Genomic DNA, 20,904 nt, shown 5'->3' with positions numbered 1-20,904 from the left:
CTAAACCCTAAAAAACTAATAATTCCCCTCACCTAAAAGTTTAAAAAGTCACATTTCCTTGTGCTAGGGTTTTCAATTTCTTCCATTTTTCTTCAGCAATCGAAGCCAAGCAATCGAAGCCAACCAAGAGCCTCTTTAGCCCATCCTCTACCTGTTGTCAATGACCCTAATCGAAGAAAGACTGAAAGACAACAAATTGATGGACAACCAAATGTATCCACGAAGGCCATTGATGGATGGATCAACCATGATCGACCAAATTCGACAGCGATTCAATCAAATTCAAAGGTGGGAAGAGTTTCCCACCTGTAAATCTGACTGAATCTGATCAAATAGCAGTCGATTTGTCCCTTGATGACCTACATGAATGCATTTAGTTGTCTATTAGTTTGCATTTAGTTGTCCCACCTGTAAATCTGACTGAATCTGATCAAACTTTTGGATGGGGAGAAACTGTTAGTTTTTTAGGGTTTATGGTGAAAAAAGAAATAAAACTTTTAAAACTAACGAAATTGGTCAACTTTAACGGCTAACGGGTGGGTATTTAGGTTTTTGAAAGTTAATAGGTGAAAATTTAGGAAAAAAAGGTAAACCTTGGGTGGGAAGTCCTTTGGCCATATTTAATTAGATATATTATGTGTTTGATTGATTATAATTGAATTTTAACTATATATTGTGTTTAAAAATATTGATATCATAATTTGAAAATTGATAATGTATCATCTTATGTTAGATCTAATGATCAATTAAATAATTTGATTTATAATGTTATATCGATTTTAACTAAATATTTCATAAAAAATGTTAAGATTAATATTAATATTATCGTATTTTTTTATATATAAATTTTTTAAATATATTTTTATAAACATATTTTTTATTATAACCAAAGTACTTATTCATATCCAAAGTATCATGTTTTCTCAAGTTTTTATTTCTTATTTTTAAAAATCTTATTTACCCACCTATAAATGATTAAAGTTAATGAAATTCTAACATCTTAAAATTGTATCTATTTCTCTTTTAAACTTTAAAAACTAACTATTTCACCCTAGACCAAGTTTTAAAAATTAATATTTTTCCCCTAGGGTTTAGTTTTTAAACTCTAGCATCATCGCTAGCAGCCTTTCCCTCCCGACGTTTTCTCTCCCTCTGACGATCTCTCTCCTCTCACCTGGACCTCTGGTTGGCATGATTAAAGCTAAAAAGACGAAGAAGCTTCAATCATATTGGTCAGAGGTTTAGGTGAGAGGAGAGAGATCACCGAAGGGGGAGAAAGCGTCGAGAGAGAGTGAGGTCGCTAGCTATGATACTAGAGTTTGAAAACTAAACTTTAAAAAAGAAAATATTATTTTTTAAAATTTAGTTTAGAAAAAAAATAGTTGATTTTTAGGATTTATGAGAGAAAAAAATAAAATTTAAATTTATTTTTAATATTACATATAAAATAATAATTTTATCTTTAAAACTAATAGAATTAAACATCCTAAGATAAGTAAATAAAATTTAAAAAAAAAAAAACTTGAACAAACCAAATATTTTAGATAGGAATAAGCCTTTTAACCTTTTTACTATTATTATTGTTTTTCGTTTTCGTTCCGTATTCACAAACTAGGATGGATGATAGAATAAAGAATAAAAAATTGAAAATTAAAAAGATGTCTGAGCTTCTACTAGGAAAAAGACAGAACGTGTCAGGCACGTGACTCCGAGGAGTTGCCACATCACGAGCTCGTACTCCAACCTACCTCACTGTCCTACGTGGTACTCGTCCATTGGCCAATCTATCCAACTCGCTTCCCAAACAACCCTCGGTTTCTTATAAAATACCGAATATACCGTTCTTGCAACTAAATCTTTTTGCCTTCGCGTTCTTCTCTTCTCTTCTCTTCTCATTGAGCCAGTTCTTTTGGGAGTGTTGTGTTGGTGCTATTCTCTGTTATTTTCAATTTCTCTTTTTATTTTCTTATTTATTTGACTTTCAGATTTCGCGATCAAACGGTTCGCGTCGTTCCACCCATGACTATGAGGACTCCTCCACCATTAGATGTAAGCATTTTTCTGTTTCTATTTTTGCACTTGAATATGTATCGAATTTGAATATATATCTTTTAATTTGATTTATGCTGTTTGAGCTGATTTATTGATTTGGTAGTTTTTTTTTTTGGGTTCAAATTTAGTTGACTTTTGAGGAAATTAGGTGTGTGAATTAGTGATGATTGATATCTAGGGTTTTGATTTTGTAGCAAGAAGAGGAGGAGATGCTCGTGCCACATTCGGATATAGTGGAGGGACCTCAGCCAATGGAAGGTTTTAATTTTTGATAAATTAAGTTTGTTTAATTTGTGTGTTTTGGATTGGTTTTGATCTGGAGATATTGTTGATTGGTTAGCGGTGGCACAAGTGGAGCAAGCTAGTAGTGTGGAGAATCAGCAAGTGGAGGATCCTCCATCTATGAAATTTACATGGACTATCGAGAATTTCACTAGATTGAACACTAAGAAGCACTATTCGGATGTGTTCATCGTTGGTGGTTACAAATGGTAATTCGATGATGGGAATGTAGTTTAGTTAGTCAATGGATATTGATTGCAACGTGAGTTTAATGTTGCTTTGGTTGGCTTGGGCAGGCGGATACTTATTTTCCCAAAAGGAAACAATGTAGACCACTTGTCTATGTATTTGGATGTTGCAGATTCTTCAACATTGCCATATGGATGGATTAGATATGCACAGTTCAGTTTGGCTGTGGTTAATCAAGCCCATAGCAAATACTCCATTAGAAAGGGTATTTTCTTAACTATATTTTGCTTTTAGAGTTTTACTATAAATGAATATGTTTCTGCCATATGTAATTGGTGGCAATGGCTTTTTTTGAATGAAGTTATGATTTTTGCATTATTATTACAATCATTTGTCAATCATTACCCGTAGTTGTCAAAGGCACACCTAGGTGGGGTTTTACTTGAGGCAATACCATTCAATGGTTAAGCGACTAGTGGCTCAAAGATGATCGCCTTTAGTGCTTTTCTGACACCTTTTGAGAAGCTTTAGGAGTCAGAAAAGTACGCTTTATTATTATCCTAGGCTATCTCTGACTAAATCTAAGGGTTACCGACAATTTCTGGGCTGTTTTCAGCACGGTTTCAGGCTTTTTGGCAGCTTCTAAGCTATTTCCTACCAGATCTGAGGGTTACCGGTAATTTCTGAGCTGTTTTCAGCATAGTCTCAGGCTTTCCAGCAACTTTTGGACTTTAACGGTAGTTTACGAGTTTTCTGGTAGCGTCTGGTCAATGATTTAACTCCAAGGTCACTGTTCAAAATTGTAATCTCTCTTCAAGATTGGCTACATCCTCTTTCAACTTAGCTAAAACTTTTGCTTTGAGAAGCCAACGCTACAATCCATAAACTGCATTGTTTTTTCACTCAAAATCTTTTTTTTTCTCAAAATCTTTTTTTTTTATTTCAAAATTTTGACTATCTCTAGCTTCACTTTGACTCTTCTGTTGCAACTCCAACTCTATTGAAGTACAATAAATTTATCTGCATTATTTCTTAATTATTATTATTTTTTAAATAATTCTTGACCATTTTATGCATGACTTAATTCTTTCTTTATTTCGATCAATTTGTTTAAAGATCTTATTTTCTGTTTGGATGCTGAGAAAATTGTCATAAATGAAGTGAAAATTCTAAGTTAGCATTTAAAGTTACTTGATATGAAGAGTAATTAAAATTGAGATAATGACTATAAGTTGCATACGGTGTCATTTTAGTACGATCTGATATTTGATTTTAAAGGTTACTTAATTCTTTGTTTCTGTTATGCTTTTATCCCCAGCTTGGTTCCAAGAAATTTGATGTAAATGAATTCGAAAATCTGACATTGCTTTTGGAATTTACTTGAACTTAAAAGTAATTGATGATTAGGTAATTAATCTTTGTTAGATCTAGTAGCATTATAATGTGATCTGTTAGTAAGACTTCTAGATTAGCAATAATCTGTTACTAAGAATACAATTTTTAATTGCCTTAGGAAAAAAGGATACTCTTTCGCCTTTTATAGGATCCCTCATTGCCTTTACACACTTTTCGCCTTTGATAACTATGTCATTACCTCTGGAAGATTGGCATTGATGACTTTCACCAAAGTGAGCATCCCTCGTTTTGTTTTCTGTGTGAGAAATGGGAGAATAAAAGTTATCAACTAGATTTTTTTTTTTATATTGTCATTTATTTAATTCACTTTTATATAATTTTTACTGATATATATTTTTATCTATTTTTTTTTTTAATTTTGCAGAAGCACAACATCAATTTAATGCAAGAGAGAGTGATTGGGGTTTCACTTCTTTTATGCCTCTTGGTGATCTTTGTGACCCTAGTAGAGGATATTTGGTGAATGATATGGTAGTTGTAGAGGCTGAGGTGGTTGTTCGTAGGGTTCTGGATTATTGGTCATATGACTCAAAAAAGGAGACTGGTTATGTGGGACTTAAGAACCAAGGAGCAACCTGTTACATGAACTCTCTTTTACAGACTTTGTACCATATACCTTACTTCAGAAAGGTTAAGTGCAGTCTTGTGTCTTTAGCCATAATCTTGCTAAGTTGCTATGATGTTTTCTTATTTTTTTTCAATCAATATTATACTTGAGTGAAATCCCTTATCTGGAAATGTATTTCAGGCCGTGTACCACATGCCAACAACTGAAAATGATGTGCCCACAGGAAGCATTCCTTTGGCTTTGCAGAGTTTATTCTATAAGCTTCAATATAATGACACCAGGGTTGCTACAAAAGAATTGACAAAATCTTTTGGATGGGACACATATGATTCTTTCATGCAACATGATGTACAAGAACTGAATAGGGTCCTGTGTGAAAAACTTGAAGACAAAATGAAGGTATTGACAGTTTAGAAAGTTTTGGCCTTCTCATTTTCTTTGAGCATGTGTGTGTTATCTTATCTTGGTTATTGTTCTGTTGGCTCAGGGAACTGTTGTTGAGGGGACAATACAGCAGTTATTTGAGGGTCACCATATGAATTACATTGAATGCATAAATGTCGACTACAAGTCTACAAGAAAGGAATGTTATTACGGTAATTATTCATTCATGAAAGTTTTAGTTGTTTGAGATTAATTGGTTTTTCCTGTTGATGGTGTGTGGTGAATGTGCTTTTTATGTGGCAGACCTCCAGCTTGATGTCAAAGGCTGCCGGGATGTCTATGCTTCTTTTGACAAGTATGTTGAAGTTGAACGTCTAGAGGGTGATAATAAATACCATGCCGAAGAACATGGTTTGCAGGTTAGTTGGTGCGGGTTGATTGGAACCAGATATTGAGTTCTGCCTCAGCCTATTTGGTATATGGTTGAATCACCCATGCTTTAGATTTTATAAACAACATCTGAGGCTGGTTGTGAATATTTAAGTGTGCTATGCTAGTTGACTTTTTCATTTATATATTTGGACTGCCATTTATATGTGCAGCCAACTTAAACTAGATTTAAAAGGCAGAAATGGTTGGTTTGACATACCTTCTCTCCTGGCAGGCTGGCACTAGATTTATTGTTTTCAATATATAATGAACGGTTGACTCTCATTCTAGTACCACTTGTCATATGGTTTGTTAGGTTGGTTCTTTTTGTAATTTGATCAAATTCACATATCAGCATTTTGGTGAATTAGAAGGATGATATTCTCTTTAAGTTGAATATTGTATTTGGTTTTGTTAAGTTTACCTCGCATACAACGGGCTAGATCATAAGCACAGTTTTGGTTGTGGAATTTTGTTTTGACGGTTGTAGACCATACTTTATAGCTGTAAATATTGCCGCCTCTAAAAATTTTTAACTGTTCATTTAGGATGACCCTTGTGTTTGTAAAATACAGAGATACCAGTTAGGGAAATTTATGCATATAAACCAGGCCTGCAATTGAGCAAACAACAATAAGACTATAATTTGTTGTCACTGAAAGAAAAAAAAGCACATTAAATAGGCCATAAAAGAGTCATAAAATACTATTTTAGTCTAGGATTGACCTAGTATTTTTGTTCAGTATCTATTCAAACCACCCTTATGATATTGTTAAGTGCTAGAAAATAGAAAATAGAATATTGTGCTTTAGGCATATTTGTATCAAATGCTAAAAGTGAACTTAAATACAAAAGGCAGGAAAAAAAGCCTTCAGTCACACAATTAATTATGAAACAAGACCCTAGCCTCAACTTGTTTCCTGAGATAGAGAGAAAATCTTTGTGAATCATATTGTTTGGACTCTTTGAAAGAAAAAAAATAATGATAATGAACCAAAGAAATGGAACAAAATTTGTTAACAAATTCCTTTGTTTTTAAAGGTTTACAGAGAGAAAGAGACCAGAGGTCTGAAAGTGCTTATTGTCAGGTCAGTTTTAAAAGTATTTTTCCTAGCAAAACAGAAAAAGATATTAAAAAGATTCTCATATTTTTTTTTTTTTGGTGAAAATTAAAAATTTCATTATTATATGAAAAAATTTTAACAGAGTCTAAGAACTCTTTTCCTCCTGCTGAGCAGCAGCTCTGGTTTGCTTGGTTAAGTTGACGTTTGCAAGTAGAATCCCAAGAATAATTATTTTTTATTTTTTATTTTTTATTTTCAAGAGATCAATTTCGCAAACAAAGTGAAAGAGGAATTGCATTTTTCTTGAGTTACTATGTACTATATCCATACATCTAGTGTTTACTGAAAAATTAAAAATTTATACTTCTATAATGAGATTAAGGGCTTGGTTCCTCTATGCGTTACCGTGTTACATTTTAGCATCTTTGCTCCTGAAAAATTACTCATAGCATTTCTGTTTAAGTTCTATAGGCAACAAGTGGCAATTTTGTAATAGGAGCGGTGTTTTCATTTTGTTTTGTTCTACAAACCCTTTGGTTTGCACACAGCTTGTCCCTTTACATGGACACCTTGTCCATTATTGTATACTTGGTGTACTTTTTATAGAGATTTTTTTTTTTTTTTATAGAGGGGCAATTTTGAAGCTGGTTCTAAACGGATATGGTTGAAATTTTGTTTGTCTCAGGATGCTAAGAAGGGTGTCTTGTTTATTGATTTCCCTCCTGTTCTTCAACTTCAACTGAAGCGGTTTGAATATGATTTTATGCGGGACGCTATGGTGAAGGTTTGTTTTAAAAATTGACTCATTTGTTGAATGATTTGTATCATTAGTTTGCATGTCTTCCTAATTCATTTGGATTGTAGTTCAAATATATAAACTAAGTATCTTATATATGAAATGAAAAGATGTGCATTATGACTAATTATTATCTTATGACCTTTCATTTTTACAAGATGCCCTAGTTTCAGGAGGTTATTTGTTCTACAATTCTCCCTTTTCCCATATTAACGTATGTCTGAATTTGTATGTGCATTGATTTCTGTACTTGATTGCTTCTATTGATTTATTTATTTACCTTTTTCGTATTGATTTATTTATTTCTGATTATAGGTTTAACTCCATGTGTGAAATCATCATATTATTGAGTTTAGATGAATGAATGTTGTATAATTCAAGGAAAACTACTTCCAATACTAATTGTTGTATTGGTATTTTTAATTTTTTTTAAAGATAAATGACCGCTACGAGTTTCCTCTTCAACTTGATCTTGATAGAGAGAATGGAAAGTATTTGTCGCCTGAAGCAGATAGGAGGGTTCGCAATCTTTACACCCTCCATAGGTACTAGTCACCTGAAGCATATGGCTATATCCTTAACCAGCTGTAGAAGAAGAGGGTTCTCATGTTTAATTGCCCTCATTTGACCTATATTTATGTGTATATAATGTTTAATGAGATGAATTCTTGTAATTTTGTTCTTTTACAGTGTCTTGGTTCATAGTGGAGGTGTTCATGGTGGACATTATTATGCTTTTATAAGGCCAACCCTATCTGATCAATGGTATGCATTAACTTGTCAGCAGGTTCTAAACTAATATTAGTTGTGTCTGCATGTTCCTCGCTTTCTCTCACTTTAATTTTGCATTTTATACCATGGTGCAAGTACTAAAGCAACTCAGTTCTATAACTTTTACAGTTACCTCTCCGGCCATCTGGCATCATTTTCTTTTAAATTTTTTTTTTTTTTCTGATGATAATGAAAAAATTTCTAAAATCGAGTTGCTTTTGTTTAACTACTTATTTTTAATCATCATACTTTGCTCTCTATATGATGAGTTGGACTGTTAGTAAATTCTAAGTTCCATTACAAGATTATCAAGTTTTAACATTTTCATTTCAAGTACAAATTTTCACATCACTTTTAATATTATTAAAGAAAAATGTTGGATTATGAGGATTTATTTTATATAATAAATTAACTTTATTGGTTTCTTAGGTACAAATTTGATGATGAACGGGTCACTAAAGAAGGGGTGAAGAGAGCTTTGGAAGAGCAGTATGGTGGTGAGGAAGAGGTGACTAAGATTTCTTAAATTATTCCCTTCCCATGTTTTCTTTCTTTTGTTTGACTTAGTTATGAACTGACCTTGTTGCCTTGGTCTTCCATGTCTGACAGTTGCCGCAGACCAATCCTGGCTTCAATAATACTCCTTTTAAGTTCACAAAATACTCAAATGCATACATGCTTGTGTATATACGGGAAAGTGATAAGGATAAAATAATATGCGATGTCAATGAAAAGGACATTGCAGAACACTTGAGGGTAATTTCTTCTTTTTAATGGGTGTAGACTACTGTTTTTTGTGTGTTCCAAGGTTGTGGTTTTTTGGAAGCTTTCCTGACACATTCAACATCTTAATCCAGATAAGGTTAAAGAGAGAACAGGAAGAAAAGGAGGACAAGAGAAGATATAAAGCAGAAGCCCACCTTTATACTATCATTAAGGTTACTCTTTTTTCCTCTACTGTAGTTTATCATCTTGTTATGACTGGCATAGAGTGGGCAAGTGAAAATGATGGTTTTAGCAATTCATTGTTGATCTAGGTTGCATGGGATGAGGACCTTGCTGAGCAGATTGGCAGGGATATATATTTTGACCTTGTGGATCATGATAAAGTTCGGTGTTTCCGTTTCCCGAAGCAGATGCTATTTACTGCTTTTAAGGTAGTGTTTTTATTTTCTTTTTTTTTGTAGTGATTTAAAAAAGTTTGATATTTATGGTTGGGTGACAAAGTCATTAAGTTTAATTGATTCAGCATGACTAAATGTGCAGTAGTTTAGTTAGTTTAAGAATTTCATTTTATACCCTACAATCTTTGTGCATCTAATTTTTTGTTCGCAGGAGGAAGTTGCCAAAGAATTTGGTATACCTGTACAATTTCAACGGTTTTGGATTTGGGCAAAGCGGCAAAACCGTACTTATCGTCCCAATCGACTTTTGTTGGCACAAGAGGAGTCACAAACTGTAAGTAGTTTGTGCTTCTGCAGCCTCTATACTATTTAGTTGATTTTTTATTGTTATGTTGAATGCTTATGTTAGGATTAGATAATAATAATTAATTAATGTTGATTATAATAATAATTAGGTTAATATTGATTATGATAATAAAAGATGATATAATAATTGAGATTTGAATTTGAAGATTGAGATATTATTTTATATAGGATAATAATTGATTAGATTAGAACTAATATTTTGGTGAAATAAATGAGATTTGGGAGTTATGAAACATATATGGTAGATATGAACAGTATATATAAAGGGGAGCTAGGGTTGTAAAAGAAAAGAGGAATATGGCAGCCATTAGTTGATTAGAAGGCTCTTTTTGCCAGCATTAGCATTGTTTTGTATTGGAGTATTTGTTCTTTTTTAAAAGGTAAGACTTAGGGGAATTGTGGCAATTTTTCTACCGTAATGCCCCTTTTTTTGGTTGGCCACGGAATATTTGTAGAATGATCTGGTACTAACATATTGTAATGGGATCTATATTCTATACTCCTTTTAAGTAAAGGCCCTTTGTTTTTTTAATGTTATAATCTGTGTTGTTGAGAAGTTTGGAAACAGTTTGTAGTTTTATTTAATGAATTTTCTTAGAGGAGGCATTACCATTTTACAGTCTGTCTTTCATAATTTCAGCAGTGTTAGTGCATAACTTTTTTTATTAACTTGTGGGGTGGGTTATTAATTATGAATGCTAATTAGGTTTTCTTTTTCAGTAAGTATGAATGCTAATTAGTTGCTCTGTAAATCTTGCTCTTTTTAATTGTGTTAGTTAACTGGTGGAACTCGCTACTTGTAGGTTGGACAATTAAGAGAGGTGTCAAATAAAACACACAATGCAGAACTGAAGTTGTTCTTGGAAGTAGAGTTTGGGCTGGTAAAGTGGTCTTAACAATACCATAATATTTCATTAGTTATTCTTGCAATAATGACAAAGCAAAAAAAAAAATTTGATTTTTCATACAACCCTTTACTGTTTATGTCTCAGGATTTACGACCTATTCCTCCACCTGACAAATCTAAAGAAGACATTCTGCTTTTCTTCAAGCTTTATGATCCTGAGAAAGAGGAACTCCGGTATGTAGTAGTTTTGTTCAATTTATTCTTATCCTAATGTTTTTGTTTCATGGTTCCTGACTTTGTAGTTTCTTCCATATTTCTAGATATGTTGGTAGGCTCTTTGTCAAGAGTTCCACTAAGGCAATGGAAATTTTAGGGAAGCTGAATAAAATGGCTGGCTTTATTCCTGATGAAGAAATAGAACTATATGAGGTTTGTATTTCATTAACCTATTTTCTTTTCTTTTTCCCTTTTATAATTTTGCTTTAGTATATTATTATACTCAATGTAATAGTGTTAATTGTATTTTCTCTCATGCTGTACTAGGAAATTAAATTTGATCCTTGTGTTATGTGTGAACACCTTGATAAGAGGGCATCTTTCCGGTTAAGTCAGGTATACGTTCTATTTTGTGTGAGATTCTCTGTCAGATGGTATTTGATACAGTAATACTTCTGTGGCTTTGTTGCAGATTGAAGATGGGGATATCATCTGCTTTCAAAAATCTCGTCCCCTTGAAAGTGAAGGAGAATGTCAATACCCAGATGTGACTTCATTTTTGGAATATGTGCATAACCGGCAGGTGGTAAATTTTTTGAAAATTGTAATTTATTGTAAATCATTAATATTACTTGTTTATTTGTTGTTTTGGTCTATATGATAAATGATACAAGAGATTTATGACGGTTGGCATTTATTCTGTCTTCATTCTACAGTGTCCAGATTTTGTGTACTTCATATTTATGATGTAAATGGTGTGGTGGAGGGGCAGAAGAATAAATAGATAGATAATCAAGAACCAAATAGATGTAGACAAAAAATCAGATAGATTGAAAAAGAAATAGATAGATAGAGAATAGAGAGTTTAGGCAAAAAGTCAAGAGATAGGTCAAGATGGACAAGAATTAAGATAGAATTGAGGAGGAGAAAATAGATAATGATAGGTGGGGAACACAGCAAGAAAGGGGAAGAAAAGCAACCATTAGAGGAGAAACAAAATCTTATTCCATAATCATTTAATCAAGCCTTAAAACAATAATGAAATAAACCTTTATATGTAGGAGAATGAACCAAATTCTAAACAACTTAAAATTCTGATAATTCTACCTAAAAAGACAAATGAAAATGAAAGTCTAATCCTAATTAAACAATGACAGGATGAAATCATAAACAAATAAATTAAATAGAAGTTTTTAAAAATAATAAGCCAAAAAACTTAACCTATTTCTCCTACTTTATGGGTAATTACCAATATAGTAATTGTGATACATAAAGCTGCTTTTTTTTCTAAATCGTGACCATGAGTTTTAGGACTTTGTAGTGAGTTCTTTCACTTTGTGTGTTAAGATGATCTAGTTGTAAATTTCTTTGCTTCAGTAGATCTGCATTGAGTTTTGATACAACCATGGTAATGTTGAATCTTTTTGTCATAAACAAAGAGTAAACATGGTCTCATTTCTGAAAATGCCTAGTATCTCATATAGGCAGACATAAGAAATGCTAGCAGGAGTAGCTTTCTGTGTATCTATATGCCTTTTCATCTTCAAACCCTTCTATGTCATGTTGTAATCTGATATAATGAACATCTTAATAGAAAAAAAAGCATTTAATGGTGATATCTCTATAGAACAACATCGCCCATCTCAGATATTAATCATGTTATTTTTACTTCTATTTGTTCAATTCAAACTTAGTTCCTTGTGATTCGATGCTTTATAGATTGTTCGTTTTCGATCACTGGATAGACCAAAAGAGGATGATTTTTGTCTAGAGTTGTAAGTACTTTAATTTGTAAACCATCTCCATTGAAGAACCTAATGTTGTCATCATCGTTGTTTTTGCTGGGTATCTATAATCTTTTTCCTCAAACTAATTTAGGTCTAAGCTACATAGTTATGATGAGGTTGTGGGAAGAGTGGCTCGCAAAATTGGTTTGGATGATCCATCCAAAATCAGGCTCACTCCTCACAATTGCTATTCTCAGCAACCTAAGCCTCAAGCCATTAAATATCAAGGAGTAGAGCATTTGTCAGACATGTTAGTCCACTACAATCAGGTAGCTGTCTCATCTAGCTGTTTGATACGTTTACTCCACTCATATTAATACAATTTGTAGATATTTTCAAATTTTATTTTTATGTTTGTTTACAGACCTCTGACATACTGTATTATGAAGTTTTGGATATTCCTCTGCCAGAATTGCAAGGTTTAAAAAATTTGAAAGTTGTGTTCCATCATGTGACAAAGGATGAAGTATGTGCAAAATCTGTAATTAATTATCTAGTTTTCCCATGTCTTTTATTACGAACCCTTTTGTTCCTCTGGTTTTCTTACCTTATATTGTTTTAAAAATTGTTTTCAGGTTGTAATTCACAATATTAGATTGCCAAAACAGAGTACTGTAGGTGATGTGATTAATCTACTTAAAACAAAGGTAAGCTTTGCCCTACCTGGGAATAGATATCTATACAGTATCAACATGATGCTTGGTATTCCACTCTCTGTTTGATGTACAAAATATTTAATGTTGTTGCCTGCAACTTACCTATTGCGTACTGTGAAACAGGTGGAGCTGTCTCATCCAGATGCGGAACTTAGATTGCTGGAAGTTTTTAATCACAAGATCTATAAGGTAATTACATTTTTATTTTTATTTGATTACAGTGAACATGTTGATAATTTTACCTTAGTTAAAATGGTATGATTTTGTAGAGTTATTCAATAAATGATGCTTCAGGAACATGTGCATTATGGGATTTAAATGCTTGTTGACAATTGGTTTTTATTTAATTTTTGACACCAATGCTTTTACCTGTTAAAGATTCCATTGGATTAATTATATTCCTATCTTTTTTTACTCATTTTCCATGGGTTGTCCATGCAGATATTTCCACCAAATGAAAAAATAGAGAATATAAATGACCAGTACTGGACTCTACGTGCAGAAGAGGCAAGTCCTTTCATGTTTTACCTTTTCAATCATTTCTCTTTGTCTTCGTCTTGGCTGACATCTTCTTCTCAATTGTTGAACAGTCTGAATATATTTAAGCTCTTTGTTTTATCTGGAAATGTTTTAGTTATTAATGGCTAGCTGTACTTCCTATCATCATTAAGATTAGGACATGGACACATGTTAGGGTCAAACGTGGGCCTTATATTGTGTAGTGTGTGGTAACTTGTTATGTTAAAAATTTTGACCAGTGCAGTTCTGGAAAACATTTTCCTCATTTTGCTCCTGCATTATCAACAGGGCTTTTGTTGTGAGTTCTATTCTTGTGATATGATTTTTTGTGCAATTAGCGGTTTTGAAGGTAATGGAGAAATTTTGTTGTTTTGCATTGCTTATGTTCCCAATCAATTACTTACAAATTCTTAGAATATGTCATCTTAGCTTTCTTTTTTTTTTTTTTTTTTTTTCTAAATTAGCAAGTATACTCCCTTGTACGAAGTTGGATTGATGTAATATGATATAGTTATGTTAATTCTTCTGTCAAACTGCATGTGTACTTTAGTAGAGCTCCTTGTTCTCATTAATATGTTTTTCTTGGTTTTTAGTGTATTAAAAAAATGTGTTGCTGTATTGTTTTACTCTGTTTGCTAACATTTCTCATTTTTATTGACTCAGATCCCAGATGAACAGAAGAACCTAGGTCCCCAGGATCGCTTGATTCATGTTTACCACTTCACCAAAGAGTCTGCACAAAATCAGATGGTATTGAAATGTGTATAACTGCTACATAAACTTTTCATTTTTGTGTCACAAACAGGAAATTTCTTATACTTCTCTAAATTATGCCTCTTTCAGCAAGTACAAAATTTTGGAGAACCCTTTTTCTTGGTCATCCATGAAGCTGAAACTCTTGCTGAAGTTAAAATGCGCATACAAAAGAAGTTACAGGTTCCTGAGGAGGAATTTGTTAAGGTATTTTTTTTTTTTTGTCTTGTCATCATTTCATATTTTTGGCCTTGTCTTTATTCCAACATATTTTGTTGGAAGTTCAACAATATTATTAACTTTATCTTGCTATACATTTTTGTCTGTGTTCAATGTTGAAGTTGGTTTTGTTTCTACTGACCCTCACATTTATATGGTTGATCAGTGGAAGTTTGCTTTCTTGTCTCTGGGTCGTCCAGAGTACCTTCTGGACTCTGATGTCGTGCTCAACCGTTTCCACGTATGTTTGCTTCTGTTTTGTTCTTTTCTTTATGTGTTTCCTGGCATTTTTCATTTTCTGCTTTTTTAGTATTCAATTCTTATATTTTCTTCATGTGGAAACTCTATTTTGCTTTATTTTTTCAGAGAAGAGATGTTTACGGTGCGTGGGAACAATACCTTGGTTTGGAGCATTCTGATAATGCTCCTAGGAGGGCTTATTCATTTCATCAGGTAATGTAATTTGATCGAAATCTTTTATATTTCCAAGCAATTAACAAGAACCCAGAGTTAGGTTTCTCTCTTATGGATGCTTTAAGCCATTCATTTCATAATGATTTGTTACTAATGGTGCATTTATTTCTTATAAAATGAAGTCACATGACAGTCTAGAATAGAAAGCAATCTGAAAATTATCCTTAATTGCAGAACCGTCACACATATGAGAAGCCGGTCAAAATATACAACTAGTGCCAAGAGCTGATGATTAATCAGTACATTAGCACTATAGATTGAAACAAGCCTACAGTGCCTTAAATGGCCTTATCAAATTGGGGAGTGTAAAAATGAATTTTGCTTTGGAAGGAATGAATGAGGCTCACAACAAAGGTATTTCTAGGCCATTATCAGTTGTAGTCTATATTTATTTCTTATATGCGTGTGCGCCAGGGAAGAAAGTCTTATTTCAGATGTAATATTTTCTCATTGTTTGATATTGCCTTGCACACACTATCCTTTCACAAGGCAACTGTCCTTGCTCGGAGAGGTAGGTGGCCTCTCTGTATACAGCTCCAGTGTAATTTAGCAGTATATAAGAAGATTTTGACAGGGATGTATACGGGTTATAGTTTGTTGCAGTAGAAATTTATTCTTTTTCTGTTATCTTTATGGGTATTTTCGATGCCTCGAAGGATGGGTGTAAAATGTTGGTTTGAATATGCATTCTCTGGGGTTAGGAGTATGTAATAGAATTGTAGAGCCTAATTCTAAGTAATCATCTCTCTGTAAGGCACACTCTGGATGTTTTTGTAGTTTTAAAATGCTGTGCCAACATGAATAAAACAATCTTGTTTTTCCTTGGCACTGATTTTAGTCGAACTTTTTAAGGCTGTGTAAATAGAATACCACTGCACTTATTTGTATTCAGTTTTTACAATTTTAATCATCTAAATTACTTCATATGTATATGTGAGAATTATTTGGTAATTTGGGTTGTTTAAGACTTAATAATCTCTTGGGATGAATGGAATTAGCCTTGTTATTATATACTTAATATTGTTTAGTAGCATAATTAGCGGGAGGTTGGAGTTCTATAGGTTTTAGTAGGGGAGGGATGTCAAAATTTCTGGGTTAGACCTGGACAAACCCTGCCGGATGGCATAGTAAAATACCCGGGTCTGGTTTATATTAGAAGACCCGTGGGCATCCCGGGTTAGGGGGTATATTACTGCAAGTCAAATTATTTTCTTTGTATGAATAAACAGTTTGCTTTGTATGAAATAATAATTTGCAATCTTCAGTGAAATTGGTAAAGAATTTTTAATTGAGTTGAAGGGTTAATAATTTTTCAAGAGGTGGTAACTTGTAATTGTGAACAAGTTAATTTGTATTGGGATTGATATCAACAAATATATATATATATATATATAATTAAAATTGATTTGAAAATTTTTATTAAAAAGAATTAATGGTTTCAAGGCGTTAAGTCAATTATAACTAGGGTTGGATTCAGATCGAATTAAGTTCAAACATTTTTTAACTCGAGTTTGGTTCGAATAAAAAATAGTTTAATTCGAATTTGACTTGAGTCTGTTAACCCAAAATAAAGTCTGGTTCAAGTTTAGTTCAGATAAAAAATGGTTTAGTTTAGTTTGGTTCGAGTTTGGTATGATTTTGTAACTCAAATAAATAGTTTGAATTTATAGTTTGATTCGATTCAAATGTATGGTTTGGATTTGTGGCTAGAGTTAGTGGTTCATTAATAAAATGATATTATTTTATCTAAATAATATTTAAAACTTCTGATTTGAGTCACAAATTTGAGTTGGACCTACTACGAATTCGAATTATCAATTCAAACTACTAAATTTAAGTTGATTCGAGTCAAATCAAACCATAAATTCAAACTATTGATTTGAGTCATAAATTCGAATCAAATTTGGATTGAACATCTCTTGACTTGAGTTTAGTTCGATTTAAAAAATAAGTCAAATCTTTTAATTCGAGTTTGGTTTGAATTTAAATAAAATGAATTTGAATCGAGTTAAATTGAATTAAACTAGCTTTCAAAATTGAACAGGCTCAGACCATATTTAGGCGTAATCACAACTTTATTTATACAAGATAACAAAAAATTTCAATAGATTTTGTAAATAATGTGTATCTCCTTTTAAAAATCTATAATAAGTAATATACGAAGAATTTGAAAAGTATTCATTAACTTATAATTAGACTCTGGTTATTTTTATGTACAAATTATATTAAAATGATAAATTCTTATTTTTAAAATTAAAAATAATATTTTCTCATTTTTATGACACATTGTAAATATAAGTAATTAATTTTTAATATTTATTTAAGGTAAGTTATACTTTTTCCACTAAACTTTATTAGATATATTTTCTGTTATGTTTCAAAAAAAAAAAAAATTGAAAACTTTAAACAGCTGAAATCACAATGTATCAATGCAATTTCAATTATAATCATGTTGAAATTGTGTAATTTCAATCAAAATTGCATTCGAGTAATGTGATTTTATCATAACTGTATCATTAACTTTAATTAAAATTATATCATTTTAATACTGTTCTAATTTAAATTATATTATCTCCACAATTAGGTATGATTTTGATTTAATCACATCATTCTGACATAATTTCAACTACATCACATCATTTTGCCCTCTAATTTCAATTGTAATTGATGTAACCATAAATTTGGAATTGATTAGAGTTAGGATTAGGGTTTTAATATATGGGTCTAAATGATAATTTTTAAAGTTGATTATACTCTTTGATCATTAAAAGTAACGTTTGATTTTTTATATAAAGTGGGAAAATATCAATTTTTTAGAAGTGGAAACTTATTGTTTCGGCATAATTAAGGTGAAAATTATCATTCTCCCTCATATAACTGAATATTTTTAATAACTTACCGAAGATAGATATTTGTTTTTCATAAACCTCAGCAAAATCTGTGTCATTGTATCATACTTTAGGGGTCCAGTCTTTTGAACACTAACATATAGTTATATTGGACATCACTTTGAGCATTCTAAAAAAGGTACTTAATTAAAATAAACATTTTCTAAGGGGTTGATATAAATAATCTCTTTATAAAAATTTATCGTTGACTTAATTTAATTCATTTCAAAACCCATATACACCTCGCAGACATAGTTATTGTCGGACTTACATGAATCTCATTGTCAATCTCGACCATTCCATTAGATTTTCACATGACAAATGAGGAAAAAGATTACTACATTATTCATTTTCATCTTTTATTACTTATAGTCTATAGATTTACTTATATTTGTATTTATAATAGAATTATCATGGATATGCAATTGAAAATTTTCGATTCTAGAGTTTATTTATAAAATATATTGAATTTATTGTTATTTTGTTGAGTTGTGTGAATGGTATTGTAATTAAAGAGGATTATAATCGAGTCTTAATGAAAATAGACATGAGATTCATAGATTTTCATAAAATTTTCATCATATGTGATTTACATCTAGTATGCGAGTCACACATGGTAGGAGTTTACGAAAGTCAGGGTTAAATATTATTTTTCATGTGCGACATGTATGATAGGTCTATCTAGAATTTTACACTTTAATCATTATAGATTTGCAAGTCACACTAGGTGGGTAATTGGAATTTATCCGATGTGAATTGTTGGCATGTGTGATGTACCTAGTGGGGGATAATCAAACTTTTGCACAAGTGAAAGGGTAACTGAAATTTTTCATGCATGACACATATAGTTAGGTAGGTAGGCTCTACTCAATATGCATGGAATCTTGGATTGAATGAGAATTAATACATAGATGGGTATGGTGGTCATTATGAGAATTAATCAAATTGTCAGATTGTTTACTATAGGATACCAGAGATATAATCACATATTAGTAATTTTTGACAACATAATATCTATAAATCCCTCACTAAATTTAGATTTTGGGGGTTTTACCTTTTTAATTCACGTTTGTTGATTAGACAATGAAACCTCTACAAAAAACAAGTTATCTCTTACTGAATTTATGTTACATTACAACCTTTTCATAAATAAAATTTCCCTATTCATTCCTTCGATTGCGGACTATAAAATTTGACTATCACTTTATAAGCCTTCCCACAATTAAACCATGCATTTGCAAGATTTTAAAGCTATTACACATTAACCTATAAATTTTTAAAATATGAGGGCAAATATAGTTTTTAAAATATGAGGGCAATTATATAAATTTTTAGGTTTAGTGATAAATAATGATTTTATCATTTTCTCTAACTGAAAATTTTAACAACAATTAGCCTATAAGTGGATGTTTAAGTTTTTGAATTATTGCGAATATACTTTTAAGATTAAGCTAAAGCTTGGGTGGGATATAGTCCTTTGGCCTATGTTAATAAAACATTTATTAATTTTTGGTAGCCAAAATGTCATTTTATATGTAATCCATTAGCTTTTGAGCCATAAGACTAACAATATTATATTATATATTGTATATATATCCATTTATAAACATATCAATTAACACAAGTAAATTTTCATTATTGGGCAACAACCATTAATCAAGGTAAGACATTAAAATTATAAAAACAAAAACATAACATAAAACTATTCATTTTAGCACAAAGTTAGTGTTAACTCTAATGATAAAAAATGGAAACATCACTCCATGGTTTGTGAACCTAGATGCATCTATGTCTTGTAGATCGAGAAACTTTACATTGAAATTCATCTCTGAACATTCCTCTTAAATGCATCTTATTGTGTGTCTTTATGTATGAAAATATTCATCACTCGAAAAACCCTTATACCACTCACCACTTTATTGATATTAAACGTCGATAGATGATCACGGAAAAAAGATAGTCATTGCATTGAATCACAAACTATTTGGTTCTTAGTGGCAAGAAATTATGGTAGATCAATCATGAAATTAGGTGGTAAGTGAAAGTTAACTGAACTTGGACATTGATTGTCTCCCACACGTTTAATATTATCATTAACATTTATCATGTCCTTAACTATAATGTCCTCAACTGGAATATCATCCATTTTGTCACCACAACTAAAGAAACCCTAAATTAGAATGTTTCTCTCCATCCATGTGTTCAATCCTTTTAAGTGACAATAACTCAATATCAAACTCATTTACTAAATCATCATTATCAACATCATGATAGGTATTACCATCTTCTTGTTGATCTCCTTAGAAATCATCACCCTTTTCTATATCACTATAAGATTGTTAAACATTAATGTTGGTTTTTAAAAGAAGATAATAATGTTCTCTCATTAATGGATTAGAAGGTTCACAAGACATATTTATTGTTTCAATGTGCAAGTTATCTCGAACTCTCAAATCAATGTTCTTCCATACAAATTATCATAGATTCATTTCTCGATCTAGGATAATAGTCATAAACACAAAACTAAGTTAGGCCATCTTATGAGAAAGGGCAACAAGAAAATCAATGTCATTATCATCCTAGATTTCATTGGGCATCTTGTTGATGACATTTTTAGTCTCATAGTTATATAGTTAATATGTAAACATTTGTTTAATAACCAATTAATCCCTTGTATGTGATATTCTTTTGGATTTTCACCAGTTTTTGTGTGTTCACAAAACATCACTCATTGTACAACTCTTCATCCTCATCCATTATCTTTCATGTCCAACCAAAATAACAATGTTTGACATTTTCATCAATCTTCCAATAGTAATATATAATATATAAATGAATTATTTAAAATTTAAAAAAAAAAACTAATTTATGTCAAAATATTTCATTTTACTTGAGATTTCACGCATACTATTTATGATATGTATGATGAAAAATATCAATAAATCTTCTATATACGAAATATCTATAAAACCGCCTACTCATTACATATAGCCCTATCGATTTTACTTATTAAACCCAATCATATATATTCAACCCGGGTTATATTAAATGATAAACAATTAACTTTTAGTGTGTATTTGGTTTGAATACTCTTTTATTACCAA

General features: G+C 31.5%; 1 protein-coding gene across 1 annotated transcript; it reads left to right on the top strand.

The window, feature by feature from the left end:
- Window positions 1-1,861: 1,861 nt before the first annotated feature.
- LOC123227636 (ubiquitin C-terminal hydrolase 12-like) lies at window positions 1,862-15,740 on the top strand. The gene is made up of 32 exons (XM_044652722.1): window positions 1,862-2,049; window positions 2,247-2,310; window positions 2,393-2,543; window positions 2,631-2,788; window positions 4,304-4,569; window positions 4,688-4,906; window positions 4,995-5,103; window positions 5,195-5,310; window positions 7,070-7,168; window positions 7,616-7,725; window positions 7,871-7,945; window positions 8,381-8,459; window positions 8,561-8,707; window positions 8,809-8,889; window positions 8,989-9,108; window positions 9,287-9,409; window positions 10,245-10,322; window positions 10,434-10,522; window positions 10,609-10,717; window positions 10,832-10,900; window positions 10,977-11,087; window positions 12,224-12,279; window positions 12,383-12,560; window positions 12,656-12,757; window positions 12,867-12,938; window positions 13,071-13,136; window positions 13,389-13,454; window positions 14,130-14,216; window positions 14,310-14,426; window positions 14,605-14,679; window positions 14,805-14,891; window positions 15,087-15,740. The coding sequence occupies exons 1-32, from the start codon at window positions 2,020-2,022 to the stop codon at window positions 15,126-15,128; spliced, it is 3,351 nt and encodes a 1,116-aa protein (XP_044508657.1). The 5' UTR covers window positions 1,862-2,019; the 3' UTR covers window positions 15,129-15,740.
- Window positions 15,741-20,904: the final 5,164 nt, after the last annotated feature.

This window comes from Mangifera indica, chromosome 10 (genome assembly GCF_011075055.1).
Source record: "Mangifera indica cultivar Alphonso chromosome 10, CATAS_Mindica_2.1, whole genome shotgun sequence".
Lineage (NCBI taxonomy): Eukaryota > Viridiplantae > Streptophyta > Magnoliopsida > Sapindales > Anacardiaceae > Mangifera > Mangifera indica.
The sequence above is the reverse complement of the archived record's forward strand: the minus strand, read 5'-3'. Positions and strand labels throughout refer to the sequence as shown.

Excerpts from the sequence above, each read along its gene's own strand:
- LOC123227636 (XM_044652722.1), top strand. The coding sequence starts at position 2,020 with ATGACTATGAGGACTCCTCCACCATTAGAT. Across the intron at positions 12,280-12,382 it reads GATGATTTTTGTCTAGAGTT|GTCTAAGCTACATAGTTATG; the intron begins GTAAGTACTTTA and ends AAACTAATTTAG. Across the intron at positions 14,892-15,086 it reads GGGCTTATTCATTTCATCAG|AACCGTCACACATATGAGAA; the intron begins GTAATGTAATTT and ends CCTTAATTGCAG.